The following is a 13,865-nucleotide window of genomic DNA, read 5'->3' as shown; positions in this document are numbered from 1 at the left end:
AAGGGAAATTGCAATAGCCCAGAAAACAAACATATAGCTCTGCAGAGGATGAGGTGTAAGCCAACATGTTAAAAGAAAACATTACAAAATTGATGCCAACATTTATGAATGAAAAACATTTTTATTCACCTCAATCAAACATTATATTTAAGCATACCCACTTTGCATAGTTACGTTTTTCAACAATGATTCTCAATACAAAAGGCAGATAGTGGTCAGAGAGTCATTACATACAGGTACCTTTGCAAGATAAAGCGCAAAACCCCAAATAAATAAAGCCCATATACAATCACAACAGTTCCTCCTTAAATAGTACAAAAGGTTGACACCTAAGTAGATTAATACAGCTGGTCGCCCACTTTGATTTACCGGCTTCAGTCAGCAGATGTTTTAGCTTGTTTTACAGTTAATTGTACTAATATACTGATGAAAAACATAATAGATTAAGACTTAAACTATCTACATTATCGACTCTATTTTACTTATTTACATGTCTGTACAAACACATTTTAGGGAATCTGGAAACTGCAGACGCCTGAAGTGATCTCAGACCTCCACTCACCGCTATATTTAACGTCATACTGAGGAACATTCAAGGGTCAAAGGTCAGGCACTGGGTTAGAGTAGCGTGGTTTTGATGGAAACTGTGAGTCGCCACACCAGCTGAGCCGGCCAGTGAAGGTGTGTGAGCGATTGTCAGAGCAGCTCAGGCTTCTAAATAAAAAGCCGGGAGAAGTTTCAGCTGGAAGGCACGGACAACGACTTCACTCAGTAGGTTTTGCACTTTCTTTGTGGTTCAGAGGATGTCTGCAGCGGACATTTGGCTTCTGGTCTCCAGTGTCAGACTGTTAGTGGTTTGCTGCTTTCACATTAAGATTTGATTTTCCACAGCTGGAGAGAAAGCAGAGGAGATAAAACCCTTATTAGAGAAAAAAGATTAGCATCATTGGACACAAATCCTGCAAACAACTAAAACGCATTATCACAGCTAAACAGTTTGGGCTGCCCGCTGATAGATACCACTCTTATGTTTGTGCAATAAATATGTAGCAATTAGCTCAGCTTAACTTAGCATAATACGTATTCAAAGTTCAATAATACACCTCTTGCAGCTCTAAAGACCACTATCTTTTCCTAACACTTAGTAGGCTGGCTGTGTACCCTTGCTTCCAGTCTCTATGCTAGGCTAGGCTAACTACCTGCTGGCTTGCACTACAACCTTAGAATTTTACTACATACTGACATGGACATGATAGTAGTATACAGCAGATCTTTTAACCTCGCCGTCTGTCAACACCTTTCAGTATTTCCTGTCTTTATGGACTTAACATTAACGCTTGTCAGTTTACAACCTCAACATGCAATCAGATACTTTAAAAGCCACTTAATTTGTTATTATAGCAATCCCATAACATTGGGGAGAGATCCTTTTAAATAACGGTCTGAACTGAAGTAGCTGAAGCTGAAAAAACACAAGTTTTCAACCCTAGTCAAGCCCCAAAATCACTGGATCCTACATTTCCCACGATGCAACAGTTTAGAATCAGGGTTTATTGCCAAGTAGGTACACACATACAAGGAATTTGTTTTGGTGTTTTGGTGCAGAACAATTATAAATGAACTACAATAAAAATAAGTAAAAGAGCTGTTGTGTTGCTGCCAGTGTTTCTAGTCCTTCACAAAACCCTCTCAACAGAAGACAACCAGCTGTTTCCACTGGTTTAAAAGAATCGATTGTGTGATGAGTAAACTGATCTTGCTCAATCATCACAGAAACCCAGAGGCTGTAAATAAACACTCACTCTGATGTTGAAGCCAAACACGTCGCTGACCACAGCAGACACAGCGGACAGGATCACCACTTTGGTGATGTTGTAGATCAGAGGGTTCACGGTCAGGCCCAGCAGCCTGAAGGGAGTATCCAACTCCTGTGGGAGGTAAGTTATCTTTTTGGTCATTTTGCCTTTATTATATAGGACAGCTTTAGAGAGACAGGAAATATGGGGAGAAGAGAGTGGGGGATGACGTGCAGCAAAGGGCCGAGGGCAGGAGTCGAACCTGCGGCCACTGCATCAAGGACTGTAGCCTCTGTATACGGGGTGCCTGCTCTACCCACTGAGCTAAACCAGCACCCAAGTACAAAGTTACCTGAACTTGACGACATGTGTATCCTTACTTCGAGGTAAGGAAAGGATCAAAGCAAGAATGTACTGATGAAAGGCCACCGGCCAAATAAGCTGACAATCAAATGTCAGTACAAAAGTATTAGGGATGTCTCAAGACAATACTAGGTGACATATAAAAGAAGATTTCATTACATTATAACATTAAATAGTGCCAGCAGAGATAACTGGAAATGAGGAATACATCAAAGGTCCACAGCCTTGACGTTTTAACATTTAGTTATTAAAGGAAAGTTCAAATTCAGACTGCTTTGTTTGTAAATGAAAAAAATATTTAGTAGTAAAATAACCTCTAACCCAAATAACCTGTATCAGGCAACATTTGTAACTTTAATGTTTTTATGTTAAATGCTGTGTGTAGCTGAAATATGCAGTCAAGTATAAATGCAAAACCTGTGAGTTCCCGTCACTAAAATACTCAGTTTAGTCTTAAAAACTCTAAGATTACCACCTTTATCACACTTTGATGCTATTAAAATACTTCAAATTTAAGTTTTAAATGTATTAAATAAAGATTATGTATGATAAATTAACATTACAACACAAGTTAAATGGTGCTTACCTTCATCAGTTTTGTGGCTAGTTTCAAAACGTTGTTCACTATGTTGAGTTCTTCTTTCTTGTTGGGCTTTTTCTCCATCTTGAGATACAAATTAATCTGCAAACAAGAACAATATCACAGTCTGTAACTTGTACAATAAAGACCTATGAATATATTTAAAAATGCGTTAAATGATACCCATCTTAAATCAGCTGATGGTGTTGTCTAAAGTGCTGAACCCACTCTTTACCTCTGTGTGTTCTTACCTGTTCCGTGAGCAGCACTGAGTTGTTGCTGTATTTGCAGTTGGTCTCGGAGCCCAGCGTGGCGAGCCGCAGCAGGAACAGGATGAGGGAGGAGGCCCACACCATCAGCTTCCAGTTTGTCAGAGACTCGAGGAATGTGTTGTGGCTGTGCAGAAGCTGATAAAGAGCAAGATGAAAGGAGGGTGTTTATAGACGTATAGAGGATTTCTCTGTTTCCAGCAAAGATATGTTTTATCTGATCATTAGAGCTCTACTCAAGTAATATGATTAGATGGTTACATGTTTTTTGGCTGTCTTCCAGTTATCGCATCTCCATGCGAGCCTCACACTACTCAGACAACGTTATTGGATTTATCCTTTTTAGCAGAGCTGATGTGTTCCAGCGGATATGACTGACCTGGGCACAGATGACGACTGAAATGGACAGCGCTAAAAGGAAGATAGTGGAGACGATGACGTCAACGGAGCGCTGCGGCCCTCGTCTCTGTGAATGAAGAACACACTGTTGTAAGCAAAATAAGTCCATGACAAGCCTCCAGTGCTGAAACACTTTATGTGAATGAATACACACCCTGAGAAAAGAGCGCAGAGACAACCACATCTTTATGTTCTGGACTTTCTTCAGTCTGAAATGAGGGATCTCAGATTTCTTGGCCTTGCGAGCTGAAGTGAGGTGGCTGAAGTATTTGGCAAATAAGAGCCTCTGTTTGGGAAACAAGAACATTTTACTGTCAGAGACGAAAAGCACTTTATATTATTTAAAGACTCGCAAAGATTCAATTGCAATTCTATGTCTGTGTGTAGTACCTCTAACCTGCCAATAGAGGGCGTGGATGAGTTGTGCACTATCTGGATTAATCTGAGTGAGCAGTAAAAACTCACTCTCTGTTCACTACATGCCTACATAAGCATGTCACTGTATAATGTGATTAGAATACATTTTTTTGCTAGTGTGTTGATATATTTTCAAGTCAGGGAAACAGCTGTACATAAATTGATAAATGTCAGTGTTCTGGTGATAGAAGACGCATGTTTACTGGACAGCCTTAGTGATAAAAGTCATACTGAGTGTGCAAATCAAAAATAGATAATGTTTCAAACATTATTATAAGAATTCTTCTCTTTAGAGACTGAAGGTTAGATTGAATTTGACAGAAAAATCATTTGCCCTTAGGCAAGGCAAGGCAAGTTTATTTATCTGGCACATTTCAGCAACAAGACAATTCAAAGTGCTTTACACAGAACAACAAAAGCAAAGAAACACATCATAAAACAAGACATTAAAAAGCAAAGTGATGATAAACTAAAAACAGCTAAAACAGAAGCCAAAATATAAAAAGATAACAGTTAAAGCTACAGTGCAGATATAAATAATTAGAACAGTTATTAAAATAAATGTATTAAAATAGTTGAATAAAAAGCAGCCGTGAACAGGTGAGTCTTCAGGCTTGATTTAAAAGAAGTAAGTGTTTGTTCCAGATATACGGAGCATAAAAACTGAACGCTGCTTCTCCATGTTTGGTTCTGACTCTGAGGACAGAAAGCAGACCTGTCCCTGACGACCTGAGGGGTCTCGATGGTTCGTACTGTGTCAGTAGATCACAAATGTATTTTGGCCCTTGACCGTTCAGCGCTTTGTAAACCAGCAGTAGTAGTTTGAAGTCTATTCTCTGACATACATGGAGCCAGTGAAAAGACCTCAGAGCTGGAGTGATGTGATCTACTTTCTTGGTCTTAGTGAGGACTCTAGCAGCAGCGTTCTGAATCAGCTGAAGTTTTTTTTGCCTTTAAATAAATCTATGATACCAACGTGCAGTATAATTTCTCATCTCTATGAAAGCTTGTTAGTTGATGAATGTCATCACATGCACGAACAGATAAGTCTAACTTTCCCCTAAAGTCCCCTAAAGTTTGTATTTATATAGCGCCAAATCATAACCGAAGTTATATCAAGACACTTTACAAAAAGAGCAGGTCTACCATATTCTCTGTTATATTATTTAGAGAGAGACCCAACATGAATCCACCATGAGCAGCAACATTTGGCAACATTGGCAGAAAAACTTCCTTTTAACAGGCAGAAACCTCGAGCAGAACCAGACTCATGCTGAACAGACATCTGCCTCGACTGGGTGGGCCGAAAAGTGGGATAGAGGGAGATGCTATCCCACCCAGTGTGGCACATATTTACAAAACAAAGACTTAAAAAAATAAATCAATGGTACTGTCACTCCTATTCCATCCTTCTACATTTAACAAAGGCATTGTTGTCTCCAAAAGGTGTAACTCAGGCTGAATCTAACAGTCAGCATCATGTCTGTGTGATCAGATTTGCCTGAAGTGAGTTAGTGATTTGAGTTATGACTGAAAAATGAAAGAATGTGATTTCTGACACATGTTGCACTATTCAGGTTCAATAAAATGAAAGTAGTTTTCTGTGCAGCAGTGATGTGAAAGAGAAGTAAAAACTCAAATAAAAGCAAGAGAGTCCTTAAAACAATAAAAAGTCTTTGCTCACCTGTTTGTATGTCCTCTCAGCCACACACATCATGAAGAAGAACAGTCCTGTGAGGCAGACTCTCTGCACCGTTGTGATGAAGAAAAAGGCATAAGCCTGAGTACCAGGGGTCCCCAACGCCATTTCCACCAGGTCTGTCAGGCACAGGGTGCCAAGGGTCGACACGTCCAGACGCTGAGCCAAACGGAAAACAAAGGGAAGCAATGCCAGGGTGGCCGTCATCAGCCCGCCAAAAACCAGGTAACCCATTCCCTGCTCCACCAACTTCACCTGTCGACATTACACGGAAGATAGAAAGACAGACAGGTGTTATAGTGCAATATTAATAAGATGATAAAAGCTACTGAAACTTGATCAAACAGCCTGTGTACGACTCTACAAATGTCTACAAGTGATTATGTACAGGTACTTTTACAACTGAGGGGGGAATTCGCCAAAAGATTACGCGGCTTTTGCGCCAACCAAACGTGCAAATGACACAAAAAGACTCCGCCTCATTCTCGAAGCACACGCAGAGGGGTTAAAGCACCCCAAAGTGCGCTGCAGAGTGAACAGTGTCTCTGTGCTCCGGTGCTGTTTGCATGTATTTAAATGAGTCATTATGCAGACATTCGGGGCACATTTGGCCCCTTTCTATGTAAATGAGCCTCGTGGCAAAAAGCACCTAATTCACAAACTGCAGCACTAACAGCACCGCACAGTTTGGGCAAAATGTTTACCTTCTGCAGAGAACTGGTGGTAACTGCAGCGCAGTATTATGTGTAGTATGTGTTAATATTATATTGTCATTATTATTATAATCGGGAGACCAATCAGTCCGGGGCTGTGCGAGGCTCAACCCCGGCACACGCGCACACTTTGGAGCCGTTACGCATGACGGGGATTATTATATGGACGAGCTGCTGTTGCGTGCTCGTTTAAAACATGAAGCTGCGTTACAGACAGTTAAACTAGTAAACACCTGTCGACTCTGGACTTTACTTTACTGTTAAAAGAGCTGGCCCCTGTTTTCCCTGCTCATCATCGATCTGTGGATGGAGTTGAGATCCGTCAGTGTGCGCTCAACTACTGAGAGCGCAGCAGAGAGTGGAGGAGACAGCTTCTCTCCACAATCAGACACAAAACAAGAGCAAACTGCACAGGTCTGTGAAACGTTATGGCCGTGTTTGCACTTGAATATCATTACTGCAATTTGCTTTGTGAGTCGGACCTTGAGACGGAGCAGATAGCGGGGGCAAATGATGCGCAATTTATGGTGCTATCAGCGGCCACAATTCATTCTTAGTGACTTCCCCCCTAAAATGTTCAGCGGAGTAAATATATCACATCTTAGCATCTAGGTAGTCTAAAATGTTGATTCTAATTTTCCACTTTATTTCTGAAGATGTGATTACGCATAATTACAATACTGTCTGCCACATTTAAAAGCAGCATTGCAGAGCTACAGATTTGACTGTGTGGCAGACAAATTGGAAGGAAATAGACTTGAAGGCACAGAGTCAGAGTGCTTGATTTGAAAAATAATCTGTTTTCAGTCATAGTAACATGAGGAGGATAATGTGTACCCGTGTGAGGATGATCCCACTGATCTCCAATACTGACATATCTGCTTTCTTACAGTCGCCCTGCTCCCATATTATGGCACTGACACGGTCCTTGGATGGGTGACACGCCTGCAGCCACGACAGCTGGCTCTGGAGGGAAACACAGTGAAGAACATTCAGCTTTCTGGAGCTTTCCAAAGTGTGAATAATGCAGTGTGGAGATCTGCAATGGGATTAAGCTAAATGGGATTAAAGGAGGTGGACGTATCACACTACATGAAGCTGATTAGATTTAGCTTTATTTTGAAAGTCTAACCAGGTGTTGCATTTACTATTGCTGACTTGACTTCAAACCAGCACGTCCCAAAGTGAGAACGTGTTGTTAAATATTACAAACATGAGTCATCAGCCTGTAAGTTTGTATCCCCTTAGGAGTGTTTAACATCCATGAATAAAGTGTGGCTACATGCTGACTCAGGTAAGTTGAGACAAAACCAGGTGAGGAGAAGTATCATAACCCTCTTGGTGATCTTACTCCGGTGATTCCCTGCTGCAGGCTCTCATCATCACTGCTCATCGAGTTGGTCTGCGGGAGCGTCATGCCGGTGTTGTACCTCCCGTTCCCCTCACTGTCGCTGCTCCCCGTGGAGGCGGAGTCAGGCCCTTGGAGAAGCTCCTCCCACATCGTGTCGTCGGTGTCAGAGGCAGGACGAGAGCTGACGCTCGGCCTGAGGCGCTCCACCTCCCGAGGCTTCACCTTGATGAAAGGCGCACTTCCTTCCTGTTTTCAGTGTGCAAAGAGATGTCTCAATGTTCCTGAACTGTAACTCCAGTTTCATTTACACACAAAGTAACACGAAGGCGTACCTGAGGCCTTGATGAGGGCTTGTTACACTTCAGACTTATTTTACTAATAGGAGACTTTGGTGCTGATGTTCGCCAAGTAGCAGCAGGGTTTTCCTCTTGATGAGGTTTTGGATGAAGTTCTTCCACTGGTCGTATTCCCTCATCTTCCTCACTGGAGAGCTCGTCGGACGCCCCAAACCCTGACTTTCTTTTGTCCTGTGAGGAAGTATCAAGACACACACAAGTCTTTAAGATGCATTCCAACAAATGCATGAGATAAACAAATACCAAAGCCTATACTTCTGTGGTGCAATCTCGGAACCTATAGGCTATAATCTGATGACGATACAGCCTCTGGGAGTGAAGGAGAATTTTGCGGAACTGTTTACAGTCCAATTGGCAACTTCAGAGGATTCAAGAGGAGAAGAAAACTACTTTAAAATGAAAAGTTTGTTGAACGGAGGTCAGATAGATCATTTGGGGTGCTATGGAGGATGTAGGGGAAATCTAAAGGCTGAACGGCTTTCGTGACACAGCGTCAAGGGAATTTATGTCAAGTGGAATTTAAGATCTAGAACAGATTGTTAGCTGAACTTGCTGCAGATGTCTGTTTATTTATTAGAAGCTAATAGCCGTCAGATAGCCGCTGATGGGAGCCAGGATGTCATTACGGCGCATTACGTTCCACTTACAAACAAACACATATTTAGACTACAGATAATCTAATGCCTATATTTATTCACTGCTTATTAATTCTGATTTTTTTGCTGTCATTAGTTAGTTCCTTTTTGCCTCATAACCAAGAAATGAGATTGAGTGAGATGTGACAGTACCCTTCTCTCTTCATCCCTGAATAATCGCTGGTTATCTTCAAACTGCCAGGGCTCCTGCTGCTCTGTTTCATCACTGTCGTTCTTTTCTTCGGGTTTTTTCAGCCCTCTGCCCTTCCTCGGCCTGAAGGAGACCAATTAAAAATAACGGTCAAAGTCAAGAGATTGTCCATAAAGCAGTCATTACCACAAAACTCAGTTAATAAGTATCAGCACAATTTTGTGGTTGGGTCTTATTTTGTATGCGTAATGTGAAAGTTAATGCGTGTGACATGAGGTGAGAGAGTGTTAGTAAAGGCAAATGAGTGTGCAGTGGCTAACAATGAGAATCCACCTCCTTCTGCGCGCAGGGCTGGTGGTGCAGCTGGCAGCTGGACTGCCCGAGGGCCACCGGCTGGACTCGGTCGACACAATCTGGCAGTGCACGGTACCCAGCAGCAGCATGAGACACATGGGTCCAAACACCTCGCTGGCACTCGCCCCGGGGACCTCGAGGTAGAGCACCACGGCCGCCACTGAGGGGAGCAAAACATTTGGCAACAGTGAACAAAATGGTCTCTTCAGGGAGTCATCATAGCAGAATACATGCTTACTAATGAGGATATGCAGGTTTTATTTTATGTATTTGTTTCCTTTAATGACTCAGTGTGCCACTCAGTTCTAAGTCAAAAGAGAACATTTAAAACCTTTTAGCGCCGGAGCTTCAGAGATCTTTTAACAGCAGCAGCAGAGAAGTTTAAAGTGAAGAGCGACACACTCACAGTGTCACTGCTGCAATTAAACTCTTTTCAAAAGCAGCAACACAGACTGTAAAGAGTGCAGATTATCCTCCACTTTGTAACTTAGCTTTAAAACCTTGACTGGATGTACATGTCATGTTTTCTAATTTATTGTAGCTTAGCTCCATATGTTCTCTTTCTCAGGTGAATTACACTACATGCACGATTGGTTAAAGACCCCTAGAAAAAGCCTCTGTCAGTCAAAGCTGGTGTTCTCTGTAACTGAGAGAAGCTATAACATTTGAAAGTGGCGCCATAGCTGTGGAGAAACCTATACCTTCCTATAACACCCTTCCTCTGACAGGAACGGCCCAGCAAGAGATGCTGATGCTGTTTTCCAAGCACGGACATTGATCGCAGCAGGCAATGGCTCAGAGCGCTACAGAATCCAAAATATGACGAGAATATACCGGTGGATCGTCTAAAAAATCTTCAGGTCTGCAGTCTACATTTCAAACCTGACGATTTTGAACGAGGTATAGTTTAGCGAGCTCCCTGGCCCCGCCAGATGACACGTTTTACGTAGTTTGGCGGAGGTTGTCCAGGGCCCATTGGAGAAGCAGATAGCGTCCTCCAAAGGCACAGAGCCAAATTGCATTTTTTTCCTAACATAATGGCATCAGCTCCCCATAATAACATGATAGGACTGAGGCTGAAAATCGGCGAACTGGTCCTTTAAGTTATCCTAGAAGTGGCATATGAAGGGATTACCATTCCTCCAAACCTCTTCATATTGAAAAACTCAAAAGGACACAGTATGAGTCAGAGAACAATGTGTGGTCCTTTGCTTGTAATCTGGTTAATTACTTTGTTTTACTTTATCTTCATGAAGTGCAGCTTTTTGAGGAATGCACACCCACAATTTGAACAGAAGTTTGATTAAAAATAGCGAGCTAACCTTGCATGAAGTACAGCACGAGGATACATGCGGAGATGTACTTGGAGGTCACCTGGATCCACCACTGGAAGAAGAACGGGAACAGCAGCACTCTGACCAGACCCTTCCGAGTCAGAGCTGTCCAGGGACTCTCTGGTTTGGCTTTGCTGAATGTTGATCCTGCGGGGAGGAAGAACAAAGCCTATTATAGAACTTACTTTACATACTGTTCATATCAACAGCGGAACAAGCAGAGAAAGGGCAGTAATTACATAATAATGTGTGCCATGTGCTGACAGGGGAAGTAGGGTGCATCTGTTGTATGTAAACTCTGTAATTTGTCTGCGTTTAAACAAACTGACAAAAGGAACTATTCTTCTTCCATCCTCACCTCTTACTAAATCCACATCGATGAGGTCTGGTTTGATGTGACCCGTCCTCTTTGGTTTGCTGTCCAAACCCTGCATGAATAGCAAGTGGTATTTTCAGTTCATGCCCTTCATAAATACACGCACATACATTTCTTTAGTGAGAATCGAAGGTTTCTTACGTTTAGATCCGCCTGTCCCAGAGATTTCTCCCAGACCTGTTGATCATAGGCCCCGATCTGTAGCAAACACAGAACATTTATAATTTAACAAATTAAGAATAACAGGAAAGAATTTACTCAGGATTTAATCAAAGTGAGTTTTTCCTAATCAAGTTAAAGGGGAAGAAAAGCAGCATTGTTCAATGTCGTTGAGGCACACGCTTATGGTTTATTAAGCCAATCAAAGGGAGACTTAAAACAAAGTCCTATTTTACCTGTTTCTGCAGAGACTGAGGAAACACAGAGGCAGAGCTGATAAGTGTGTTTTGATCAATTCTTTTAGCTGTAAACCTGCCTCTAACAAAAGAGCTAATTAAAAGGAATGCTTTAAAAAGGTGTGAAAAGAAGCACAAAAAGGATCTTAAACAATTCACACATTTGCTTGATAAATATCAGATGGAGATTTTAACTTAAACATAACCTTTTATAACATTTAAAAGGTAAAAGGTGGGTCATAGAGTATCATAGTTCATCAGCTTCACATTTTTTCAGACACGTCAGCACACGTCTGAAACAGCCTGGCATCAGATCTTTACAGCACAACGTGCAGATAAGACTGAATGCAGCTGAGCTCATAAGAGGAGTTCAAAAGTTACAGTGAATCACGATTTTGCTCGTCTAACAGACTTGGTGAACATTCCCTTGCATATTATTATTACCTGATAAGGTCATACCTTAATGATCACTATTCAGACAAATAATACATAGGGTATATAAAACACAGATATAATTCTACAGGTGGTCACATGATAAAGCCACATCACAGCTTTTACGCCAATCTAGCCACAACATGAACTAAAAATGTCATAAACAAAGAGCCAAACTAATCAAGATGGACAAATAACCTAGGATACAAACATACACACTGGTACATAATGATAATCATAGCTAACACACTCATGCTTATATACACATGCAAGGTACACATACAAATATAATTATGTTATATCAGAATATGTACAGAATAGATAAATAATGATATCAATATTTAATCACGTTGTATCAACATTTATTGAGTAGTTACCTTTAGTTGTTAAGGTTATTATAACAGTAGGATAATATAATTAAATGAATAAATCGTCATCACCTTATTTGCTTTGACTATATTTGTTTTTTTACACAATACTAGTCTAGAATAGGAAAACAGGACAAAGGGTACATTCATTGATTAGAAAGAGCTGGTTTTGTATCAATATGCAGCGTTACTGTCAAATAAGCCTATTAAATACATTTAACAATATAAATCTTGGTGTATTTTGTGTGTATAAAACAAGACAATTAAATAAAAACATGGCCTTTGGCTGAACCATTTTATCATAGAAAACATCCGTTTCTGTTAATGAATCTTCTTCCAATACATCCTTTGGAGTACAGCTTCAAAAACAATCCCCCAATTCACACATATACTGTATAATCCAACATGAATGTATAGTTTTTCTTGTGACAATACAACATTATAAGATAAGATAATCCTATATTGATCCCCATGTGGGAAAATTCGGGTAAACACAGTATAAAAATAAGAATAGATACAATAAATAAATTAGATATTTGAGGCATATGCAACTGTTATACAAGTAGGAGTAAGTGACAAGTTAAAGTGACAGTTATGGGATAAAGTGATATGGTACGCAGGATGAGATAATAAAGTATGGTATGAGGTACAATATGGTACAATATAAGGTGCAGTATAAAAGTGGCAAATAACACAGTGCGAAACTAATATAACAGTAAGAAATTGCAGTTATATAGTATAATATAGTATAGTATTGTGTAATATAATATATAGTATGGTATGGAAATGATAAGGTAATAATGTATATTATGAACATATACATATAGAATACTACTATGTAATATACTATACTATATAACATTGACTAGTACTTAGTCATAATAGTATAAAAAACTATTAGTGCAGGATAATGTGAAGGTAAGTAAGTACAGTACAGTGTATGAAGATATAACCACCTGATAGATATAACAGTATAATAGTATATATCATACTGTTTGATAAATTTAATGTGACTATTTTAAGCAGGCCTACTTTTTAACTGAGTTTGGGTCAGATTTGTTCCTCTTACCTTCTCTTGATACCAGGCTATTCTGGCCATTGTCCTCAGAAGCTGAACCAGTACAGTCAGGTCAGGTCATTTCACAAACAGCACAGGACAGAGGGAGCACTGGGCACTAATCCAGATTTGGTCACTAAACAAAAAACAGGACGCAAACAAAGTGAGGCTGACATAAAGGCAACGCAATAGAGAATTATTAAGAAAAGGGGGAGGGGGGGAATATAACGCTATGGTTACGTCTCCAGGAACCGTTAGGGTGTATTTACCTATGGAGCAAGCTTTAAACTAACGTTAAATCTTTGTGACCAAGTCAGGCTAAATGCTGGCTAACTCAAGCATCCTTTAAGCAAGAAGCCAAAGTAACTTACCTAAAATGAACGCGGAGAAGTCCTGTTGGCACAAGCTTGAATACACCTTTGGTAATCATCACAAACTGGTTTTTAAATACTTTGTCATCAGTGTCAGGGGCGTCGCAGCGTCTTGTTGTCAGATTGAGCTAACTGCTAGCTACGCGTTTTACGTCAACTTCCACTTTTGAACGCGATGAATTACTCGTAAATATGTCATTTATAAATGATTTTCTATATCCGCACACGTCTTATTACCCATAGGTTTATTTTTAGGTATTTTATACTTGGCTAACTTCAGTCTTGTTCAACATTTTGGCTCAATCTTCCGCTTCCCTTTTCCGGGGTTTGTTGTGCTTTCAATTGGGTTTTTTCTTCCCTATGTTGGGTCTGTCAGGCGCAATTTGCTGTCTCTTAAAAGCATCTAAAACAATTTTAGGGCGGATAGGATTGACAGACAACACCAACCG

At 40.5% G+C, this 13,865-nt stretch overlaps 1 protein-coding gene across 1 annotated transcript; it reads right to left on the bottom strand.

Moving 5' to 3' along the window:
- Positions 1 to 130: 130 nt before the first annotated feature.
- Positions 131 to 13,729, bottom strand: phtf1 (putative homeodomain transcription factor 1). The gene is made up of 17 exons (XM_069677974.1): positions 13,417 to 13,729; positions 13,058 to 13,181; positions 10,935 to 10,991; positions 10,776 to 10,845; positions 10,406 to 10,564; positions 9,063 to 9,243; positions 8,732 to 8,852; positions 7,920 to 8,114; positions 7,588 to 7,833; positions 7,074 to 7,202; positions 5,509 to 5,778; positions 3,562 to 3,693; positions 3,388 to 3,474; positions 2,991 to 3,146; positions 2,746 to 2,841; positions 1,803 to 1,928; positions 131 to 891 (listed from the first exon to the last, which is right to left on the bottom strand). The coding sequence occupies exons 2-17, from the start codon at positions 13,085 to 13,087 to the stop codon at positions 871 to 873; spliced, it is 2,076 nt and encodes a 691-aa protein (XP_069534075.1). The 5' UTR covers positions 13,088 to 13,181; positions 13,417 to 13,729; the 3' UTR covers positions 131 to 870.
- Positions 13,730 to 13,865: the final 136 nt, after the last annotated feature.

Source organism: Semicossyphus pulcher, unplaced genomic scaffold (genome assembly GCF_022749685.1).
Source record: "Semicossyphus pulcher isolate SPU_LCO1_2020_fin unplaced genomic scaffold, fSemPul1.0.p SCAF_3, whole genome shotgun sequence".
Lineage (NCBI taxonomy): Eukaryota > Metazoa > Chordata > Actinopteri > Labriformes > Labridae > Semicossyphus > Semicossyphus pulcher.
The sequence above is the reverse complement of the archived record's forward strand: the minus strand, read 5'-3'. Positions and strand labels throughout refer to the sequence as shown.

What these genes read in the sequence shown, in the direction of transcription:
- phtf1 (XM_069677974.1), bottom strand. Translation starts at nt 13,087, where the DNA reads ATGGCCAGAATAGCCTGGTATCAAGAGAAG. An exon ending in CTGAGAGGACATACAAACAG is followed by an intron (nt 3,694 to 5,508) that starts GTGAGCAAAGAC and finishes TTTCCCAAACAG; the next exon opens with AGGCTCTTATTTGCCAAATA. An exon ending in TGTTTGGCTTCAACATCAGA is followed by an intron (nt 892 to 1,802) that starts GTGAGTGTTTAT and finishes CTTTCTCTCCAG; the next exon opens with CTGTGGAAAATCAAATCTTA.